Source organism: Lissotriton vulgaris, chromosome 7, assembly GCF_964263255.1.
Source record: "Lissotriton vulgaris chromosome 7, aLisVul1.2, whole genome shotgun sequence".
Classification (NCBI taxonomy): Eukaryota; Metazoa; Chordata; class Amphibia; order Caudata; family Salamandridae; genus Lissotriton; species Lissotriton vulgaris.
In genome coordinates, this window is record NC_141695.1 from 623,027,551 (window position 1) to 623,049,997 (window position 22,447).

The following is a 22,447-nucleotide window of genomic DNA, read 5'->3' on the forward strand; positions in this document are numbered from 1 at the left end:
TGTCTATGTTTCATCTTTAGCCGACATTGGGAGGAAGTGGGGCATTGGAGTCTGCTCATACGCAGACGACACACAGCTGGTGGTGACTATGGATGAAGGCCCTGAGGTCATTAAAACCAAACTACACAACTGTTTGGGAGAAATGGCCTATTGGATGCACAAGCATTCCTTGAAGCTGAACGCCGGGAAATCAGAGATCCTACTGTTTGGGGGAGCAAAACATGTGTGGGATGCCACATGGTGGCCTCCCTCACTGGGAACGGCCCCCTCTCCCAGTCAACACGCCAGGAACCTGGGAATCATCATGGACGATGCACTTTCCATGAAAGACCATGTCAGATTACTCTGCGGAAAAAGTTTCGCCATACTTAAACTCCTTGCCAAAATATTTCCCTGGTTACCCTTGGACTGCAGACGGTCCGTCACCCAAGCCCTACTGGTCAGCCGCCTGGATTATGGCAATGCACTTTTCAATGGGATGAACGACCAGCTATTCTCACGTCTACAGATTGTGCAAAACCAGGCGGCCAAACTCATCCTCAACAAAAGTAAGCGTGACTCAGCATCAGAGTGCCTAAATAAACTTCACTGGCTCCCGATGCGTCAGAGGGCTGCCTTCAAATTACTCAGCCATGCTCACAAGACTCTACATGGAACAGGCCCTTCGATACTTCAAGGAAGGATCGAATTCTACAGACCTAACAGAAACTTGCGATCATGCCAATCTGCCTTAGCGAAGCCTAAACGCATTTATAAGGTCAGAACAGGTGGACGTTCCTTTTCCCACCTAGCAGGTAAAAGATGGAACGAGCTCCCCCCTGACCTAAGACACACCACCAATTATCTTCAGTTCAGAAGGAATCTCAAAACGTATCTTTTCCCCAAGCCATAAGTTTCAGCATTTCACCTCGGTAGCTTCTCTGGCTCTTAGCGCCGTGATATCCCTTGGGATGATTGATGCGCTCTATAAAAACCGCAAAATAAAATAAATAAAATCTCTGGCAGAACAATCACCATCCCTGGTCGACATGAAATAGGAGATGAATGTAGGTACTGAAAATGCAGGGCCAAAGGGGAAGCCTTGTGCACACTACAATATATTCAGGTGAAACCCATCAAAACCATGCTTTATGGCCCAGATGAAACCACCAAGGTGTTGTGAACATCAGATCAGCTATTGTCTTTCTGCAGTATGGCTAAGTCATGGCAGGATTGTCACATCAGGGAAGCATCACAAAAAGAAAGTTTCAATAATATTTTATTTCAGGAATATCTCATAAAATTATATCACATAAAAACAACACAGAGATGGCATATTATGTACAATTCATACACTAGTCAAAAGCATAGCTAATTAAGATTCAGGTTAGGCAACATTTATCACATAATCCCATGGCGAAGTTTAATAAACAGTGATTTGTGTTTTTCAATGCCAAACCTACTCAGATACAGTTCATATTCCCCAGGTTTTTGACATTCAGAGATTGGTCTACTTTGTACCTTGGTCTGGTATCTCATACAGAACCAGGCCTGATTTTCTTTCCTCTTTTATTTCAGAAACTAAATTTATAGTGATCGTTTGGCGCTTGAGCTGAATACTCTTTATTAAATAAAGTAGAATAAACATATACAAATCATGGCAAGCATTTGATTCCTGAATCTTTTGATTCCTGAACAGTTCTGAACGAATATGCCACGCTAGTTCGCATGCGTTTACCACTCATGCCATTACAACGCAGTCATTACAATAACCGCGTTGTTACCTAGCATGCAATTACAACACAAGTCTATACAACGACTTGCTGAGGGGGGAGCGCTGGATTTTTGAATAGCAGAAATTACCATTCCAACACATGTCGGTGCAAAAGAAGGGAAGGTGTTGGATTATAAATCCAACACCTTCTGCCCCCTACAGCAAGTTGTTGTTCCCACTTGCATTGTAATTGCATGCGTTGTAACAAAGCAGTCTTTGTAACAACCGTGTTGTAGTGGCATGCATGGTTTCGCATTTGTGGTAAAGGATGTTTACCAATCTGAAAAGTGTGCATTATTTGTTTTAAGTGCAGAGGTAAAACCAAAAGGTCAGAAGCTTAGTTCAGACCTTTTTCAGGATATGATCATGACCCCAAGTTTACAGCAAAAGATATGTCCTCAAAACTCAGTCCCATCGATGTCTGCTGAAGGAACCTTTATAGTAGATGAAGTGGCTCTTCATCCAAATCTATCTAGCAAAGCACGGTTATGCTACACCAGTTTACTGGGAGGCAATGGCAGAGATGCTTGTTACCAGTGGCGGCTGCTGTGGCATTTAAGTGGTGGTACAGCGCGGGGGAGGACAGCGCGGGGGCAGTGCAGTAGACAGCATGAGGAAAAGATTTTCAAATATAATGCTTACTTGCATTCTGCAGCATTGGTGCTCTTCTGGCCTCAGCTCCTCGACCTCGACACCTGGCATGCCACAGGGTCCCCTATGCCAATCCAGACGCTGCTCTCATGTTGGTATTTCCCAGCATGAGAGCTGCGCCGTGATTGGTGTGAGCAACATAGTTAGGTGCTCACGAAGGCCCTATGACCCCCTGCTTGTTCTCCACCCGGCCGTAACGCACAGCTGGGTGGAGAGATATAAGTGCGCAAGACAGTTTGGCTGACCTTAGACGGCCGACCAAACCATGGTGCGCACTTGAAGCAGTGCCACCACTTCTCCTTTTTGTGGCTGTGTGGTGATGTGGGAATAGGCGACCCCGCCCTCGGCTCAAGTGCAGGAAGTAAGCGAGGAAAAATAAAATTATAATAACATTTGTCATTATCATTTTGCTCAAAAGCAGTAGGAAGAGCCGCTGCTGCTGGTTAGGCTATATTTATCATCACACAGGTGCCTTCCTAAAGTGAGGGAAGCTTTTCAAAAGGAATGTATCATTGAGTCATATTCAGCCGTAAAGTCGACTCACACCTTTTACTGGGGAGGAACAATTAAGACTGTATGACTACATTTACACATGCCCTCTGTGAAAGGAAGGATGAGTAGTGTGACATCCACGTGGGAGTCTTGCCATCAAGACCACATTTGAGGCAAGGCCCAAGGAAGATGTCACTCATGGTCAGGTGGACTGCACTTGCTCAGCTAGGACATGATGAAGACCTCCACAAGGCTGGCCACCGCATGCATGCGGTAGAAGATCCCAAATGGCAGGCAGATGTTGACGATGGCTATCCATATAGTTTTCCCATAGAACCTCACTTCCTCCTCGTAGTCGAACTGTGGCCTGCCACCAAATGCTGGTATGATCCAAAACTGTGAAGAAACAAAACATCATTATAATTGCAGTGAGGAGACAGATGGTAATATATTGTTAGAGAAAAAGACAAAAAAAATTTAACTGCCACAGATATTCCCAGAGGCTCTTTTTAGTTTCACCTTCAACCACCTCCTCTTACCAGCTAGCCCAACACCCATACTGCTGTAACTACTCGTTTTAGAAATATTTGTGCCCTTGGGTAATCCGCCCCGGAGACAGTCAAACCACCCACAAAATCAAACTAGCCTCCTCGACTGCCGCAGGAAAATTACAAAATTGCATGGCCTTTGTTAAACCTCAGAGAATGTATGGCCGCTAACACTATTTTATAGAAATGATGTTATTTCCGTTTAGCTATAATAAAAAGAAATGATATCATGACATGTGAGATGTAGAAAAGAGATGACATGGCGTAGAGCACTTGTGCAGTATTCTCTTGTCCCCATTCCATGGTAGTCTCAGTTTGTGTCTGGAATGTTGAGAGTGAAGATTTAATTGAATTTGTGTGTGTGAGAGGAGTGGAAGCTGGGAGATAGGGACATTTGAAGAGAGCCCTAATAGGACCTACCTGCTGTTATTCTAATCTGTAATTGCCTTAGGTGGATACATACACACATACCCTTTATATTGTCTCATGGAGCTAATGCTGCAGTGTGAGCCTCCATCTAAAAGAGGGTGTCTTAGAGACCCTTCCAACTTTCTGTTATGTGGGCACTTTGCTATTGGAAGGGCAATGACAATGTTGGTACCAAAGTGCTGGAGCCCTTCACTGCTTACAAAAAGGCGCTATAGTAGATTACCAACAGTGCTTGCTGGGGGACACCCCTATCAATAAATGGAAATGGGTATATGCGGGTACTCCTAGTAAAATAACATAAAAGGGAAATCTATTTAAAAAACAAAACTCAGGAGAAAAGGAGAAGTTCCACGACATAATGGCTAGTCTCTTGACCTATCCTTGTTTCAGATATGTGTCATGGTCTGCTTCGATGAATGTCTGACCTAACTCTCTTTCTTCACTCAAAGGCTACCTTTCCAACCACTAATCTTCAAGAGAAGTTTACGGTAAGGGATGCAAATATAGCAACATATGGTGTTAAGGTCTTTGTAGGGCACCCGAAGTAAATCTCGTTTTTATCAGTCAGGGAGCTTTGCAAGACCTCATTCGTGAGACTAAAAGTGGGAAGACGGTCTCATGAAGCTGTCAGATGGTACAAGTTAGTAGAAGTAATATTTCTCTTTCAACTCTGAACCTGTGTCCTCTGCTCTCTGCACCAGTAGACAAATCTGAAATTCACTGATCTCCAGTGGTCCAGTGCACCACTCATCATTTTCCTGCTCAGAGCCAAAGAGCACTAAATGAAGGTCTGTAGTGTAGCTCTGAATTGATTTGGCAATTGCACTTATTCCCATTGTTCATTCATGATTTTCAAAATCGGTATTATTTTTTAACCTACCACCACCTCTCCTATGAAAATACCCACAGTGATAGAGAGTCTGAGCTGCCTTGCTATGCATGCAGACAATCACCCTTCAGAATGTACTCACAATTATGTTACTCAGAAGCAAGAACAATGAGATCTCCCTCAGAAGTGACTTCTTACAGCTGTCCTTCCTGGAGTGGAAGGTGGTATGATGTCCAGCTATATGATTCCTGGACGACACCTCGGATACTACAAGCTCTTGCCCATGTGCCTCACCGAACGAGGAAGTATTCCCATTACTGAAGTTGTGGGAAATGGCAGGGTTGACGTAGATGAGTCCCGGCAGCTGCTCTTGGTGGGAGTGCAGTGATCCGTCATGCCTGGTGTGATCCTCATTTATGGGAAAACGATGGAGACCTTCTATAATGAAAGTATTCTGGAAGGTGTGCTGGATGATGATGAGTATGGAGTAGACCAGATTGAGGATGCTCAGAAGGTCTCTTGGAGTTGTAGCCACCATGGCTACAATGGAGTAATATGAAATGCAATATTGTCCCAGTGTTGCACCCAGCAGTAACGCCACGTCCAGTGTTCTGGTTGGATTCTTGTGGTTGTCCATGTGTCGGTCATCAAACCTATAGATGATGGACCCTCCCAGGGACCCCAATGACATCAGAGTAAGGCAGACAATGTTGAAGATGTAAAACATGGTGAGGGCTTCAACCTTAGTTTCAGCTGAATTCACCTGCACTTCATAAATTATGAAGATTCCCAAGCCAGCCACAACAGTACATACCCCCATGATGATGCCAATAAAAAGGGTGTTCCAGCTGAAGCGCATCTTGGGGTGGTGAGGATGGGGGTCAATAAGCCGACCAACATTCTTCCACATCACGTAGGTCATTGCAGAGGCAAAGAGACTGTACTCAATATTGAAGGGATACAGGTAGTAATAGCCTGTCTTGAAGGTGTCGCAGATGTTGGTTGTGCATAGGCATTTGTTTGTCGATCCACCAGCAGCTGTGGTACAGAAAGAGGAGACCAGTGTTACAATACCCATACTACAGCTCACCGTTAATGTTCCAGCTACAACTCGCCAGCTCACCTACTCCTCCACCATGTCTCCTACCATATGGCCATCAAAAAGTTCAGTCTGGGAATCAGGTCTTGGATGAGCATGGCAAAATGTTTTCATGTTTGAAGGGAAGGTTAACAATGTCCTCCGAGTGGAGAGAGATCAAGGGGTTTCACTTAATGCCAATGCTATAAAAGACTGGAAGGGTGGAGGAAGAGATAGTTATCTGCTAATCATGTGGCCTTTCATGGCCACTGATGGTGCGTGTGACTGGCTTTATCCCAGTCCTATATGCTTTTGGGGAAACCACCAATTTCCCTAAAGGTAAACCGGCCCTTACACACTGCTGTATCTCTCAATCTTAACCCGCTTCCTTCTTCGTCCTTCATCCTTCAGGTTTAAGGTTCTGTTGTTTGATTGGTAAGTATGTCAATATATTTCATCACCTTAGAAAATTCCCTGACAATACTTGTTCTGCCTTCCCTTGTCTAGCGTTTCACGTTTGCCTTTAGATAAAGTCCCCGTGTTCCTGTGGTCAATGTTGACTGAGAAAAGTGGCAGTGGGAGTGTAGCTTACCTCTCGGCTCTAGGTACTGGCTCTCGTTCCCTGTTTGTGGGCGATTCTTGAATGGAATTGTATCAAAATTATTGGTTTGGTGGATAGACTCATCTGTCACTGCGGCCATCCACACAGCGAGGTTTGTGGTCAGGGTGAGCATCAGACCGCACCTGGGAGAGAGAAAAGACACCCATGGGCGCGAAAGCAATATCCACACATCACCCGCACAGGCACTCATGAAGAGCACACACATCACACCCCGAAAGAGTCAGTTTTAGCACTGAATAGGCGGGACATTGAATCAGTTATATTAAGGATTCTAAAGTAGGCTTTTAACGAGTTGTGAGTGTTTTAGTGAGTGAAGCCGGAAGCCTCTACCTAATTGCTTACCTTGTGTCCTTGGTTAGTTCGATTGCCCATTGTCCTGTGCTGGCATATGTGTGCTAAGTGAGTGATGGTCAGGCTCGCTTTTGTAACAGGTGTGCCATAGGCGTCCCTTCCTAATAGTGAGGGGGTTGTACAATTGTTTTGCGACTGAAATTCGGTCGCACAACAATTGCAGTTTACTGCCTTCTTCAAGTAGGTGGGAAGTCGGCCGCAAACAGGAAGGGGGCACTCAGGGGACCCTTTTCTCCTTTGTGATTGGCCGCAAAAACGTTTTTAAGGGCAGGCAGTGGTCCCACGGACCACTGTCTACTTTTCATTTTTCTTTTTTAAATGCATCCCGTTTGCCTTAAAGGAAAGCAAGATGCATTTGAAAAAAAAATGCTTGTTTAAAAAATAAATCACAGACATGGTAGTCTGCTGACCCCAGCAGGCCACTATCCCTGAGATTATAGGCCACTCCCAATGAGTCGCAAATTGCGACCTACCTCATGAATTTTAATGAGGTAGGTCATTTGCGACCCCATTGGGAATCGCTAAATGTGTCTGAGACACATTAACAGCCTGATTCATCAAAGACCCGTTTTGCGAGTCTTTAATAGCGATTCATAAGGAATCGCTACTACAGGCTCGCAAAACGGGATTCATGTAGGAATCGCAAAAAAAAATGCGATTCCTACATTTTCCTTATTTGCGATTAGCAAATTGCTAATCGCAAATAAGGAATAACTCCCCATTCATTCCTATGGGCCAAAAGGCCCATAGGAATGAATGGGGAGTATTCCTTATTTGCGATTAGCAATTAACTAATCGCAAATAAGATAGCGATTTAAAGGGTGCCAGGGGTGTCCAAAGGACACCCTGTAGCACCCCTTAAATGCAAATTTAAACAGGTGTTGCGCACACACATGTCCAAAGGACATGTGTGTGTGCAACATGCAACTTAGAAAAATGCTTTTAAAAGCATTTTTCTAAGTTTTCGCTATTTACCACGAGGTTTGACCTCGCGGTAAATAGCGGCCCGAAATAGCGAATTCGCAATTTGAAAATGGATGATGAACTGCATTTAAGGAATCTCAAATAGAGATTCCTTAAATGTAATTCCTCGCAAATTTTCGATTTCGCTATTACCGATTTTTGCATTTGGGATGATGAATCCCAAATGCAAAAATTGCGCTCGCAAAGGGCCAGATTCTGAGAATCTGGCCCTTTGCGAGCGCTATTCACCTTCATGAATCTGGCTGTAGTACATTTACGGCCACATGCATCATCCTGGCCTTTTGCGAATTCCAAATTGCGAAAAATAGGGAATCGCAATTTGGAATTCGCAAAATGGGATGCATGTATATTTTCGCAAAATATTTGCGAATCGGTAAAAATCGCAATTTTTACCGAATCACAAATATTATGCAAATTCCAAAGTGCGAATTCGCAATTCCCATTGATTCCTATGGGCCAAAAGGCCCATAGGGATCAATGGGAAGGCTTTAACAAATTGAGATTTTCTTTTTGAAAATTGCAATTTGTTAACGCACCCCAGAAATGTAATTTAAAATGCATGTTTCACACACACATGTCCTAAGGACATGTGTGTCTGAAACATGAAAGTTAAAAAAATGCATTTTTGAGCATTTTCAAAACTTGTCGCAAATTACCACGAGGTTCAACCTCGTGGTAATTTGCACCTCCTAATTGCTAATTCGCAATTAGAAAAACAATCATGCATTGCTTTTAAGGAATCGCAAATTTGCAATTCCTTAAAAGCAATCGCATTTTTGGAAATCGCTAAAAATAGCGAATTTCACAAAAATGCATGATGCATCCCAAAAACTTATTTAGGAAGTGCAAACGGCCGAATTTACTGAATCGCACCGTTTGCACTTCCTAAATAGGTTGATGCATGTGGGGGATAATTTTACAACTCGCAAATTGCGAGTTGCTTAAAATCTCAATTTGCAGGTCACAAAATGAAATGGTCAGACGTGTGGCCCTTAATTCAGTGATTGCGGCACTAATAAAAGAAAGACGAAGACAGCGAAAAAAAGAAAATTATCAAAAAACTAGTGTGTTGTGAGTGAAAGAGTGCATTGGAGAGAGAGAGATGGGGAGAGTTAGAGACAGCGATGCAAGATACGTGGGGCAGGGACAGTGAGTGATTGTGGAAGGAAGAAACACGCAATTCAGTAATATATGTACTTGGATATCCAGTTATTTGTGAGAAATGTTTGGCAATGAAGAACCGAGAACTTTATTTTATCTGTTAGGACTGTCTGTCCACACACATCAACCAGAAGAAACAAGAGATCCCCGGTAAAGCTTGCACTGATAAACTGGCCCAGAATCAGACTTTTGTGCACATCGGACTTTTACATTCTGCACTGCACTATCGGAATTTTTTTTGCACTCTCTTGCAGGCATTATTTATCTTTGTTTGTGGGATGCATGCCAAGCCGCACAGTCTTAGCTTTTGAGGGCACCGCCTTGCTAATTTGCAAGCAACATATATGATATGAGTTGTTGCCGAGTAGTTAACTGTGCAAACCTCAACTAGGCACGGACGTTCAGTGTAGCATGCTTCTTACCATAACTTCTTTGTAAAGCGTTTGTCTGCAGAAAGGGCCAGATGTACAAAGATTTTTTGTTGGTTGCCGTCTACGACCGAAAAAATCCTTTTTCAAAAGTACAAACACCAAACTGTGATTCTAGCGAATCGAAGTTTGGTTTTGCAACTAAAAATCAAAATCGCTGTTTGTAAGGGGCGTGATCAGGGCATCCCTTCCAAACATGGAATCATCTGACTGGTTTGTAGTAATATTTTGCGACGGGAGTGAAGTTGCAAAATGTTCAATCCTTGCCACCAACTCAAAGTTGGTGGTGGTAATCCATTTGCTAATGGGAAGGGGTCCCCTTGAGACACATTCCCCTTTGAGATTGTTTAAAAAAGATATTTTTTCATAGTAGGCAGTGGTCGAAACTGAAATGTTTTTTCATATTTTTTTTTAAATGCATCCTCTTTTACTTTACGGATAATGGGCTGCATAAAAAAAAAAACTGTTGCTTTATTTAAAAGCAATCACAGACATGGTGATCTGCTGACGCCAGCAAGCCAACATCCCTGTCATGGCAGCGAATCCTAGTGGGTCAAAAACTGCGACCTACCTCATTAATATCCATGAGGTAGGTATAGTTGTCACCCACTACGAAGCACTAATTTGGAAATAAGGGCCAGACATGACATTAGAAATAGTGATTATGAAATAGCGTTTCGCAGAAATTCACAATTTGTTAATCACTATTACTAATGTTAGTTCATCCTGCCCAAAGTTTCTTAGTGCTAAGTAAAAACACCAGCTGAGGGAGCAAATGGGAAAACATGGGAAAGGAAATGCATGTGCGTGATATAGTAAATTCCTAAGAAAAGAAGACGTCCCGCATCCATAGATTTTACAAACCAGACTGATTTTTGAACAATCAAAAGATTCCTAAATTTAAGGATGCCTTAGTGCGAATAGTGAAAGGCAGGTTGGTCAAGCCGTTTGATGTGTCCACAGAAAATTATTCCCCGTCAAAACTGATGCTTCTCGTCATAGGTGCATGCAGGAGTGACTGAGTTGAGTAGCATAGTACTCCTTCAGGTTTCTGCTAATTAATTTAAATCCAAAAAAGTAAGGGTTTTTTAAGGATAGAATTATAAGTTATCACCATAGCTTCTGTGAATAATTTTCTCTGAAACAGATGTCTGTTAGGCCAAGGCAGAATTTCAATTGTGCTGGAGTAATCTGACTAATTTTGTTAATTCTGCATTACTATTTGACGCAGAATTTACGTATAATTATGTGATTACTCCTGCTTGCGTAATTAAAAGCAATTTGGGGGAAGAAATTCAACTGCGGAGCACATTTAGTAAGCAGCTGTGCACACTTAATTTATGTGTTCTGCTGCATTTTGCGCTGTTTCTTGCACAAAATGCATCTAAGCGTCCATTTTAGACATGAGGGTGCATTTTTCGCTAAGAAAATAGCTCTAAATGCTGGGAGTAAGTTGAGGGGAAACACTACCTAAAGAGCACATTTAGCAAGCGGCTGCTCGCTTATTTGTGTTCTGCTGCATTTAGCGGTATTCCTAAGGACAAAATGCATTCTCGCGTCTATTTTGGACACAAGGGGGCATTTTGCACTAAGACATTGAGCTAAATGCAGAATTAATCTTCGCGGGTAATTCAAGCGTATTATAGGTAATTCTGCTTCAATTCAATTCAAAGCTTTATTTCGATAAATATGTGTTATCATAAAAGCACATAAACAAGATAAAAACAAGAAACCATAATTCATTGGTCACTACAATTTACAGAGTTAATAACAATAAAAAGACATCCATATTACAATAAATAGATTAAGAAACATATTAAACAGTAGAAGCTTTGTAAAGGTAAAAATTAAGAATGATTAGTTAAAAAGTGATTACATCACAAGGATTTTGCTCTTATTACCCAGGCCCAACTCAGGAATTTAGCAACCCCACAGACTAGGCGTGTGCTGGTGTCAGTTTTAAATATTCTCAAGGCTACGGAATGACTCCTGGTGCCGAGCAATAGACATGTGGGTTTTAGCCATCTCTGCCTAGGCTTTACATATGCCGGACACACAAAAAAGACATGGGCAATAGTTTCGATAACACCACTACAGGTAGGGCACTCAGACGAGGTTTGATACGGGGGCTTCCATTTACTGGTGTAATCATGTAAAGGTAAGTTTCCCAGCCTGAACTGGATGAACAAAGATCTATCCCTTGGTTTTGCGATAAAGTCCAGGTAGGGCTCCCAACGAGGCTCGATTTTGGGCTGTTTAAACTCCTCAGTCAGCCTACCCTGGTTGGGGTCCCTTAGATCTTGCTCATCCACCCAGTTCCAGTAGACTCGCTTGAGTTCAAGCTTGGGTACGGAAGCTCCTCGTTCCCATCCAATTGACAAGCCAACGTCACTCAGAAGCTTCTTAATGTTATGGATCCAACTAACTTTATGGGAACCATTAAGGTTCATAACCTCAAGCAAACCATCAAGATATTTAGAGAGCTCGGGTGTCCGCCATAACCTGGCCCAATATAAAAGGGGTCGAAGCCTAGCTAAATCCCGGATAGGGCGGCGGCCCAAATCACTCAACAGTGGTTTGATAGGGGTACCCAGCGGGAGGGATGCTAGCTCTCTAAAAAACTTGTTTTCAGAGGTAGTAAGTGCACTGATACATTCAAAGCCCCACAGCTCCGCACCATAAAGTGCGCTGCCCACAGCCTTTGCAGCATATATATCAAGGGCCGGGGCGATAGGCTTAGAGATGGACATGCGGTGTTCCCGCCCCAGAACGCCGGTCACCCTTTTGTGGTTCAAAAGCATTTTATCGATATGGGGCTGCCACTTCAGATTGTGAGAGATTCTGATTCCCAAATAATCGAATTCTTTTATGCGCTCCAGAGGTTCTCCATCGAGGTATAGGGTGGACCTGGAGGACTTACTTGGGTTAAAGTAGAGGAGCTTAGTTTTGGTGGTATTAATGACTAAGCCTCTAAGCTTACAGAACAGGCTAAAGCGATTCAACAATTTCTGCAGGCCCACAGGAGTTTTTAAAACCAACAAGGTGTCGTCTGCGAAAAGTAAGGTGGGCACTTTATCGCCTGCTAGGACCGGGGCAGCTGCATCAACTTCAAGTAAGAAAGAGACGACACCGTTTACAAACAAAGAAAAGAGTGTTGGAGCCAACACGCACCCCTGTCTAACCCCTCGCCTAACAGGGATCCTATCGGTTTTTTGCCCTTGAGAGCCCCATCTAATACGGGCATAGGTGCCTTCATGCATGCGTATCAGAAGGTTTAGTATTGGAAGCGGGATCCCCATCTCCTCCAGGTAATTCTGCTTGATTATGCTACACGGAATTATGTAAGTTATGTCCACCCCTAATGTTGGTTATACAAGATAGGAGATATGTGATATGTGATCATGATAAGATAGGCCTGAAATCACACGAGGGCACAATCAATACAGCTCAGAGTTTATAAAATATCCTGGGGCAGATTTACAAGCCCTTTGCACCAATTTTGCATCATTTTTAACATGAAAAAAGTGACGCATAAGTGGCGCAAGGGCCTTGTAAATCTGACCCCCTGTGTTTTGTTATGCAAAATGAATGCCTAATAAACACAAAGATTTTACTGTAGGCGGGATTGTTTTTTTGAATTATTTATAACTTGACTGAATATATATTTTAATTGATTATTTAATACACATTTAAGTTAGTGTGATGTAACATTTTAATTTATTAGTTCTGGGTTTAGAATAAATATTTAATAATTTTACATTAAAGAATTTTTCAAAATGTAACAATTTTTTTTTATTTTCTCTTTCTTTTCTCAAATGGAGACCTCAGCCACTGTGACGGAGGGCAACATCTACATGTGAAAAGTTATGAGTGGTAACTTTACGCTGGTAAATCATGGTATAGGATGCTCGTACGGGGCATGGAGACATGTAAGTCTGCACACAGGAGTGACTTTACCAGTGCCGGCTTTTGGGCGGTGCGAGCGGTGCCACCGCACCGGGTGCCAAGGTCAGGGCTTGCTTTAGGGCAGTGCAACTGGTGCGGCCGCACTGGGCGCTGACCTGTGGAGAGGGCGCTGTGTTAAGCAAATATTATATGATAGGAGAGATGAGGGGCACGTTTACAGGTGGTAGAACGAGAATCCGAGGAGGCAGTTATGGGACGTGGGGGCGCCAAAAGTGATTGTCACACCGGGTGACGCCTGCACAAAATCCCCAGCCCTGGCCAAGGTCAGGGGGCGCCATGTGTGCTCTAAAATCGTCGCCAGTGGCATTGCTCAAAAGCCTGCACTGTTGAAAGCTGCTGTCACTCTTTCTTTTCCACTATGTTAATCTTCGTAGAAATAGAAGAGAGAAAACAGTGTTAAACAGATCACGAGGCATGCTTTTACCCATACACGGCAGTCAAATATTTGTTTGCTTAGGAGTCAGAATATAAAATAAAAGGTTTCGCATGAACGATTGTGGATTTTATTTAATTGATCTACGCACATAGAGCCAAGCTCCGCTCTCTAATAGCACTGTTAGTATGTCTTCTTACCGCCTTGATTACTAGAGACATTCTACACCAGCTCAATTTTGAGTAAATTCACTTTCAGTTTTTTAATTGAACTAAGTATGTTGTAGGCAGGGCCAGCCAGCTCTGTTGCGTTGCAACATATGTTATGGTTTAAAAAGCACCTGCTGCTGCATTCTTTTCTTCAGGCAATTTTAAGGCAACAATAAACATATCACGATAACTCCGGTGATTAATGTTTTTTTCTGGAGAGAGAGAGATGGGTGCTTTGTTTAGTGGAAGTTTTCATTCATTGTAAGGTAGCACCGAGGGTTAATATGCCTGCTGCACAGAAGGTGCACCATGCATATCACAAAGAGCATATAATGTAAACAAGTCAGTAGGTTACTGCTTTTGTCAGAGAGATCCTATTGTTGCTTGCAGTTTATAAGTTTAAATCCTAATGTAGAACAGTGAGCAATTAACTGTCATCAAAGAGCTGCATGAAAACTGCATAGTGTAGGTTACAGCATTATGATTTTTCCCTAGTCTTTCATTAACCTAATGTTGCAAAATGGGTTCATTTGGGCAGACATCAATTTTTAGTATTAAAGAGAAACCCCGAACCATGGTGTTAAGTTTTATATTCTAAGTTTGTGCTTCTGCAGACCAAGCACTCTTAAACTATACTGCCTAGAAGTATGGATGAAATGACTCCTATTGTAATCCCCTGTCTTATGTTATGTTTCCCATAAACTGATTGACACATGTATAATTGATTTAGTGGCGTGAGAAGGGGGGAGGTGAGGGCGGTCTGCCACAGGGGGCACGAGTTTTGGTGGTGGTGGCCTCCCCTGCTCTTACCTCCTGGCTCGGTTCGGAAATCCCCCCCCCCCCACTCTTCAATCGGCCGCCGCAAGGCGGCAAATGCAAGTACCACCATGGGCAGCCAAAGGGCTAGCTATGCCACTGGATTGATTGTCTCTGTGTAATACGTGTGATGTAAAATGGTCTGACACCCTACACTAGTACAGTAAGCAAAAAAAGAAGTGTCATATGGTTTCAAAGAAAATACACGAAGGAGCAACAACAAAACGGAAGAAACTGCCACATTCAGGACGTTTTAGGAAAGCCCTCACTCACCACCTGGTGATGACATGCTTCATCATTGGGCCCCACTGAAGAGGCCGAATGCCTCTTCAGTGTGCTACGACGCCAGATCTACTGCGGAGCAGGATATGTGAGTTTAAGGCGTGCAGTGAAAAATAAACTAAATAGTGGTGAGGGGATTAAAAATGTCTTTAGTGTATCAAGAAATGATTTATTTAGGCGATCACTTAGGACATGTTATTAAAATTAAGTGCAGGAAAGTAGTCCACGAATTAATTGTGTGGTTATTTCCTTAATTGTCAGTCAACATGTTTCTGCCTCTGATCTTTTAAGCTGCGTCCCTTCCTGAAGGAAAACAAGGGTTTTTCCCAAGTTTTTTTGGTGCTGGTTATGATTTTCCAGTTTTATAGTATTCGAGAGGGTGCTGTATGTTGTGACACAGGTAAGCGGAATGGCACTGAGGTGGTCAATCTTATCCTCAAGGAGCGTTGCCTGTGGTTGGTTGCGCGCTCTTTTGTAGCCCTTGTTCAGAATTGCTGCGGGGTAGCCTCTTGACTTAAGTTTTTCTGTTAGGTCACCTGATTGTGACTTGAAGTCCTGTAGGTTGGTACAGTTACGTCTGATTCGTAGATACTGACCATATGGGAGGTTTTCTTTCAGTGGGCGGGGGTGGAAACTAGTAAACTCCAGTAAGTTGTTTTTAGCAGTGGGTTTATAATATGTTTTGGTTGACAGACTGGTCTCCGAAACAGTGATAGTCACATAAAGAAAGATGGCCTCCTTTTTGCTGGTAGCATGTGTGAATTTCAAATTCGGGTCCAAAGTGTTGATCCACGTGAGAAAAGCTAGAAGTTGTTCATCGCTGCCGGTCCAGATCACTAGGACGTCGTCAATATAGCGTTTCCAAATCTGGATGGATGAGGTAGAGGGGCCGTTATCTGGTAAGATATACTTGGCCTCGAAGTCAGCGACATACAGGCCGGCCACGGCCGGCTTCATATTTTTCGCACTTTTTCACTTTTCTTTTTCACTTACACGTCCCTAGGCAAGGGTGGGCCTTAGCATGCTCATACCGCCAGGGTTTAGTACACCTATATAGTCCTGATGAATGCCTGGTAACTTTACACCGTTTCAGAGGCAGAAACATGTTGACTGACAATTAAGGAAATAACCACACAATTAATTCGTGGACTACTTTCCTACACTTAATTTTAATAACATGTCCTAAGTGATCGCCTAAATAAATCATTTCTTGATACACTAAAGACATTTTTAATCCCCTCACCGCTATTTAGTTTATTTTTCACTGTCCGCCTTAAACTCACATATCCTGCTCCGCAGTAGATCTGGCGTCGTAGCACACTAAAGGGGCATTCGGCCTCTTCAGTGGGGCCCAATGATGAAGCATGTCATCACCAGGTGGTGAGTGAGGGCTTTCCTAAAACGTCCTGAATGTGGCAGTTTCTTCCATTTTGTTGTTGCTCCTTCGTGTGTTTTCCTTGAAACCATATGACAATTCTTTTTTTGCTTACTGAACATAACATTGCGAATAGAGAAAGGGTCTCCCTGACAACCACCCCTACTCTCACTGACATCCTCGAGGTTAATAAACTTATGGAAATTGGCTCTGAGGTCACAGTTGATAACCCCGATAAGATAAATGAAGACTTGGATTGTATAATATCAAGCTTAAAACAAACTAAAGCCTTGTCAGTGGGAAACTTAATGGGCAACGCAGGAGATCAACTAGAAACGCTAAATATAGCAACTGAGGAACAAAATTCAAATACTTGCCCACTGGAAGTTAGGAACGACCTGGCAAATAAAATAATTACGGATACCCCCCATTCAATTCCATCGCTGGGTCATACATCGATACCCATACAGGCACACAAGACGGATTTATCACTAAACACTTCAAAAACAACATCAACGAGCATATCTATGGAATCAATTATGCAAACTCTTCTGGCTCAAAGAATGGAGAGTCAGCAGCAATATTTGCAGTTGAGAGAAGACAACACCAAGCTACAAGACTGCATGAGAGATATCTGTCAAGGCCTTGGTGGTGTGACAAAAGATATAGAGGACATTAAACAACGTATAGTGGAAGTGGAAGAAGGTGCCAGCAAGACTGACTCAACAGTTAAAGAAAATGCGTCAAGGGTTTCCAAACTAGAAACTAAAGTTGAGGATTTGGAAAATCGGGCACGGAGACAGAATCTTAGATTATTTGGAATTCCAGAAGGAATGGAGGGGGCTGACCCTAGAGCGTTCATGGTGAAATTATTCCAAAGAGCCTTCAGTGATCTCTCAGACTGGGACTGGGATTCCCAGTTACAGAGAGTACATAGACTGCCGCTTTTTCAAAAAAATCAAAACAGCAAATTCCCTAGACCATTTTTGATTTATTTCGGGAATTTTCTACTTAGACAAGCCGTTTCACTTAAAGCCAGACCAAACAATCCTGTAACTGTTGACAACCTTACCTTCTCCGTGAAATCTGACCTAAGCAAAGGTACAATGGACAGACGTTGGGAACTTCGAAAAATGATAGACGCCTTTAAAAATCTAGGATGCACGGCTTATCTCCAAGAGCCTGCACGCCTCAAGGTTATACGCAATGGTCAAGTGTTTTTTTTTACTGACCTATCTGCGGCTGAACAAGCTCTAGAAAGAATCTCTTTGGAAAAACAAAAAGAAAAAGAAAAAGAGGATAACTGAACTAAAATACTAAAAAACTAGAACTTAATGATACTTATGATACTACTTCATCCTCTATTTTGAACCACTTTGGCCGCTATAACACTTAAATAATTTGTTGACTTATACGTTTCTTTACTCTAATATCTCATTTCTGATTAATGACCTTATCTTTCTTTTTGAGCGTGGGCTTATATATTTCTTTCTTTAGGTGTGGTCAAATATAGATATACATATGAAGTGGCAGGGGCAGCTTCTCATGTAAGCTTCTTCACTTCGCTGCCCTTCCAGCGGCAGCAGAAGATAGAGGGGTGCTCCCCCCTAAGGGACGGGAGGGTGCGAGGGTGGGGGGGGGGGGTCCTTGCAAGGGAGGGGGTGGCAAAAGGTGGGGGGGAAAACGTGGGAAAAACTTGATTGCAAGATTCGACTATGTCTTAAAGAATACTCACAAATACGTAGCTAAAAAAAAGAAGGCAGCGACAGAGGGGAAACATTCACACGGGAGAAACATTTTGTTATCAAAATGTTCAAGCTAAGACTGTTGAGTTGGAATGTAGATGGTCTAAATAGTAAAAGTAAAAGGAACCTAGTACAAGAAGAGATTAAAATGTATAATCCTAATTTTGTACTAATTTCAGAAACTCACATTAAATATCAGGATCGAAAACTGCTCTCTCAGATAGGATATCAACTGGTTGTATGTTCCACGCAAAACGAAACCATTAGAGGGGTAGCTATTTTAGTGGAACTCGATTTGATACAATCAAAACTGCTTCAGATGCTCGGGTAGGTGGGCAATAGCACAGATGCAAGGTGACAACAAAAAATTTGTTTTATGTGTAGTATATGGACCAAACATTGACGTCCCTAAAATGTTCGAAGAATTAAGTTTAGAGCTACTCGAATGGGAGGGAGAAATTATAATTGCTGGGGACTTCAACTGTGTGATTGATTATAAAGTAGACTCTACTGGGCAAAGCAATTCTAAAAGAATGTATAAAGTTCGATCAGCAATATTAGAATTAGCAAGATTAAACAATCTGAGAGATTTATGGCGGTCCAAACATCCTCTGATAGCAGGTTATACCTACTTTTCTGCACCACATAGATCTTGATCTAGAATAGACATGATATGGGCATCGGACCAAATATTAAATAATTGTGAAATCGAAATCTGCCCAAAAGTCACCTCAGACCATAATCCTCTGCTTCTCGAATTTGTTATAAAAGACCAAAAAAAAGAACCACGAAATTTTACATTGCCAAGATACCTATTGGCTGATACAGGATTTATAATAACACTAAAGAAACATATTCAAGAGTTCATTTTGTTAAATATTAGCTCTGCTAATATTAACATCGTATGGGATACTTGTAAATGTAGTATTAGGGGGTTTGCTCAACAATATATACTCAGGTCTAACGCAGTGAGTCGTAGAGCCAACAAGAGAATCACTTCTACTATATTAGATACTGAATCACAACTTGCTGACGCAACACGGTATTCAAAAAATGAAATAGATAAGATCAGACTAAAATTAGCCGAATTACAAGCAGGATTAAAAAAAACCCTAAGAGAAAGATATAGTGCTAAAATACACAAATATAAGTTTGCTCAATACGAAGGCGGTGATCGCATAGGTAAAATACTTGCTTATAAAACTGCGGACAAAAAAGCCAAAACTAAAATTAAGGCGATAATAGGAGCAGATTTAGACACTTATGAACAAACTGATCAAATATTGAACCAATTTGTTAAATATTATCAAAAACTCTATACCCCCGAAACTACACCCTCTAAAACCTCAATAATACAATATCTTAATAAATATTTATCAACACACAGGGTGCCAAATATAGAAGTCCTCCAACAACTAAATTCAGAAATAACATTAGTCGAAATAGAACGTGCAATCGATAATTTACCTTTAGGTAAGGCGGTTGGAGAGGATTGTTTGCCTTTGGAAATATATCAATCTTGTGCTCAAGAACTACTACCATTATTAGTAAATGTGATAAACTCAATACTTTTATCCAAACAAACACCAGCTTCTTGGAAAATTGCTAAAATAATCTTTTTCCTCAAAAAGGGAAAACCCGAAAAAGAGTGTGGATCATACCGCCCAATTTCTTTGCTCAATTCAGATGCTAAAATCTTTTCCAAAATCCTCGCCAACCGCTTAGCCCCTATCATGCCAGATATGGTTAACCTACAACAGCATGGTTTTGTAATGGGTAGAGACACCACCACTCATGTAAATACGTCTATCACAGCCTTTGATGTGGCGGCAACAAATGACACCCCACTCGGTATGATTATGTTAGATGCGGAAAAGGCATTTGACCGAGTGGGGTGGGAATATTTGTGGGAAGTATTAAAGAAAATGGGAATATCTGGTTCATATTTGGAATGGGCAAGCTCTCTATATGATGATCCATTGGCCAAGATAAGCTACGGAGGCAAAGATTCAGTTAGTTTTAAGATACGAAGAGGAACAAGGCAAGGTTGCCCCCTCTCTCCATTACTTTTTGCTCTCTCTCGTGAACCCTTTCTAAATGCACTAAACGATCAGGCTAATATTATCCCAGCTAACCATGGGGGCAAATCCCTTAAACTAACTGCCTTTGCGGATGATATCGCAATATACACAACGTATATAAATAAAGCCATGCCAGGTATCATCAACGAAGCGGAAAATTATGGAAAAGTATCTGGGTATAAACTTAATGTGAGTAAAACACAAATTATTGTCAATTACACCCCTGATGAACCTATATATGATATCTGCCAAACTGCTATTTATTTAGGAGTTAAACTAGCTGCTAATGTGGGAAAAATATTGGAAATGAACTATGAAGCTTTTCTAAAGGAAACCACTATAAGTCTTAAAAAATGGCATAAAATACCTCTTAGTTTACTAGGACGACTTAATTTGATTAAAATGAAAATTTTACCCAAATTACTCTACTTATTTAGGGCTATACCACTTCAACCAAATAAATTTTTCTTTAAAAAATTAGATGGTATATGTAGCAGTTTTTTATGGGGGTACAAAAAGGCACGCAGGGCTATTAAATTTTGAAATTGTCATCATCTAAAGGGGGACTTGTTTTTCCAGATTTTTATCTCTATTTCCTAGCTACTTTTTTTGTCGAATTAGGAGCCTAATAAAGAATGAAACTCCCTTATTTTTTCATCAATATATGTTAGGTTCTGACTGTAATCAATTCTTACTTCGCGCACACGACCCAAACTATTTTAAACGGGTCAAATTTAAGACTGCGAAGCACATCATAAAAATTTGGGATAAAATTCTGTTCATTGGTAAAAACTCATTTTTTAATGCTGAACTTAGACTCTGGAATAATCCTGGTCTGCCCGATATTTTTTCAGACGGGACAGGGAATCGTTTGGTTAGACATGGAATAATCACATTGGGGGATCTTTATGGACCAAATGGTATGTTAGATTTTGAAAACTTGAAAATAACAAACGGCATAACTAAGGATATGCACTTTAAATATAGACAAATAAGAGATTTTTTTCATAGTAAAATGAAAATAACGGAAGTTACCCAGTCGGACATATTAGAGTGTATATATTCCGATAAAAAAAAATCACTAATAAAACTGGGTTATCAACACTTAATTAAAGGCCAGTGTGATAATACGATCGAAATTGCATCAAAATGGTCTGGCAGACTTAATCTGGACATAAATTCTACACAAATTGCAAATGCACTATCGCACTTAAACAATATAGTACACTCTTCTAATCTCAGATTGCAATCCTATAGAACAATTACTGAACTTTATTATACACCACAAAGAATCGCTACCTGGGCACAGGGGAACTCCACAACAGATAAAACTAAATGCTCAAAATGTAATCTATATGCTGCTGGAATTGAGCATATGCTATTCTCCTGTCCCGCATTATCTATATACTGGAACGGAATAATGGAAATCTTAAGAACCAAAAAGATAGCAAATCCGGTACTCTCCGCACACTTAGTTTTACTAGATATTCAAGAAACTAACTGTCTCAACAAGGATCTCTTAACCATTCTGTTGGCATGTGCAAGATTAGTTATAGCTAGTACATGGATATCTAAAGACCCTCCAAATGTTTCTGAATGGTGTGCTTTGGTTAGCGAAATAAGAATTATGGAACTTACATTAGCTAAACATAGAGGCCCAAAAGCCTTCATGAAAAAAGAAAAGATTTGGAAACAATTTTTTTGAAATATAAAAGTGTGAATTTGTATCTATTTTGGACTATCTAATTTCTCTGAAAACTTTTTACAGCTAGGTCACAAGTACTTTAACATCTCTTTATTTGTTTTCTTTCCCTCTCTGCTGACATTCTTTACTACCTCCAATTCCAATACAAAGCTAATATTATATCAGTTTATTGTTATATGATTTATGTATCTGTTTTATTACGTTCTATGTCGTATCTTGCAATAATAAAAAATTTTGAAAAATAAATAAATAAATAAATAAATAAATAAATAAAGAAAAAAAAAAGAAAAAAAAAAAAAAAAAGAATGCCTGGTAACTTTACACCGTTTCAGAGGCAGAAACATGTTGACTGGCAATTAAGGAAATAACCACACAATTAATTCGTGGACTACTTTCCTACACTTAATTTTAATAACATGTCCTAAGTGATCGCCTAAATAAATCATTTCTTGATACACTAAAGACATTTTTAATCCCCTCACCACTATTTAGTTTATTTTTCACTGCCCGCCTTAAACTCACATATCCTGCTCCGCAGTAGATCTGGCGTCGTAGCACACTAAAGAGGC

At 41.2% G+C, this 22,447-nt stretch overlaps 1 protein-coding gene across 1 annotated transcript in view; it reads right to left on the reverse strand.

Annotated features, from left to right (window-relative positions):
• Positions 1 to 1,241: 1,241 nt before the first annotated feature.
• LOC147702153 (proton channel OTOP2-like) overlaps positions 1,242 to 22,447 on the reverse strand; it is a 97,568-nt gene continuing 76,362 nt past the window's right edge. Inside the window, exons 5-7 of the mRNA XM_086930798.1 lie at positions 6,373 to 6,524; positions 4,845 to 5,740; positions 1,242 to 3,292 (exon numbers count right to left, since the gene is read on the reverse strand). Coding sequence (XP_086786924.1) covers positions 3,122 to 3,292; positions 4,845 to 5,740; positions 6,373 to 6,524 — 1,219 coding nt within the window. The 3' untranslated portion in view covers positions 1,242 to 3,121. The remainder of the gene's footprint in view (positions 3,293 to 4,844; positions 5,741 to 6,372; positions 6,525 to 22,447) is intronic.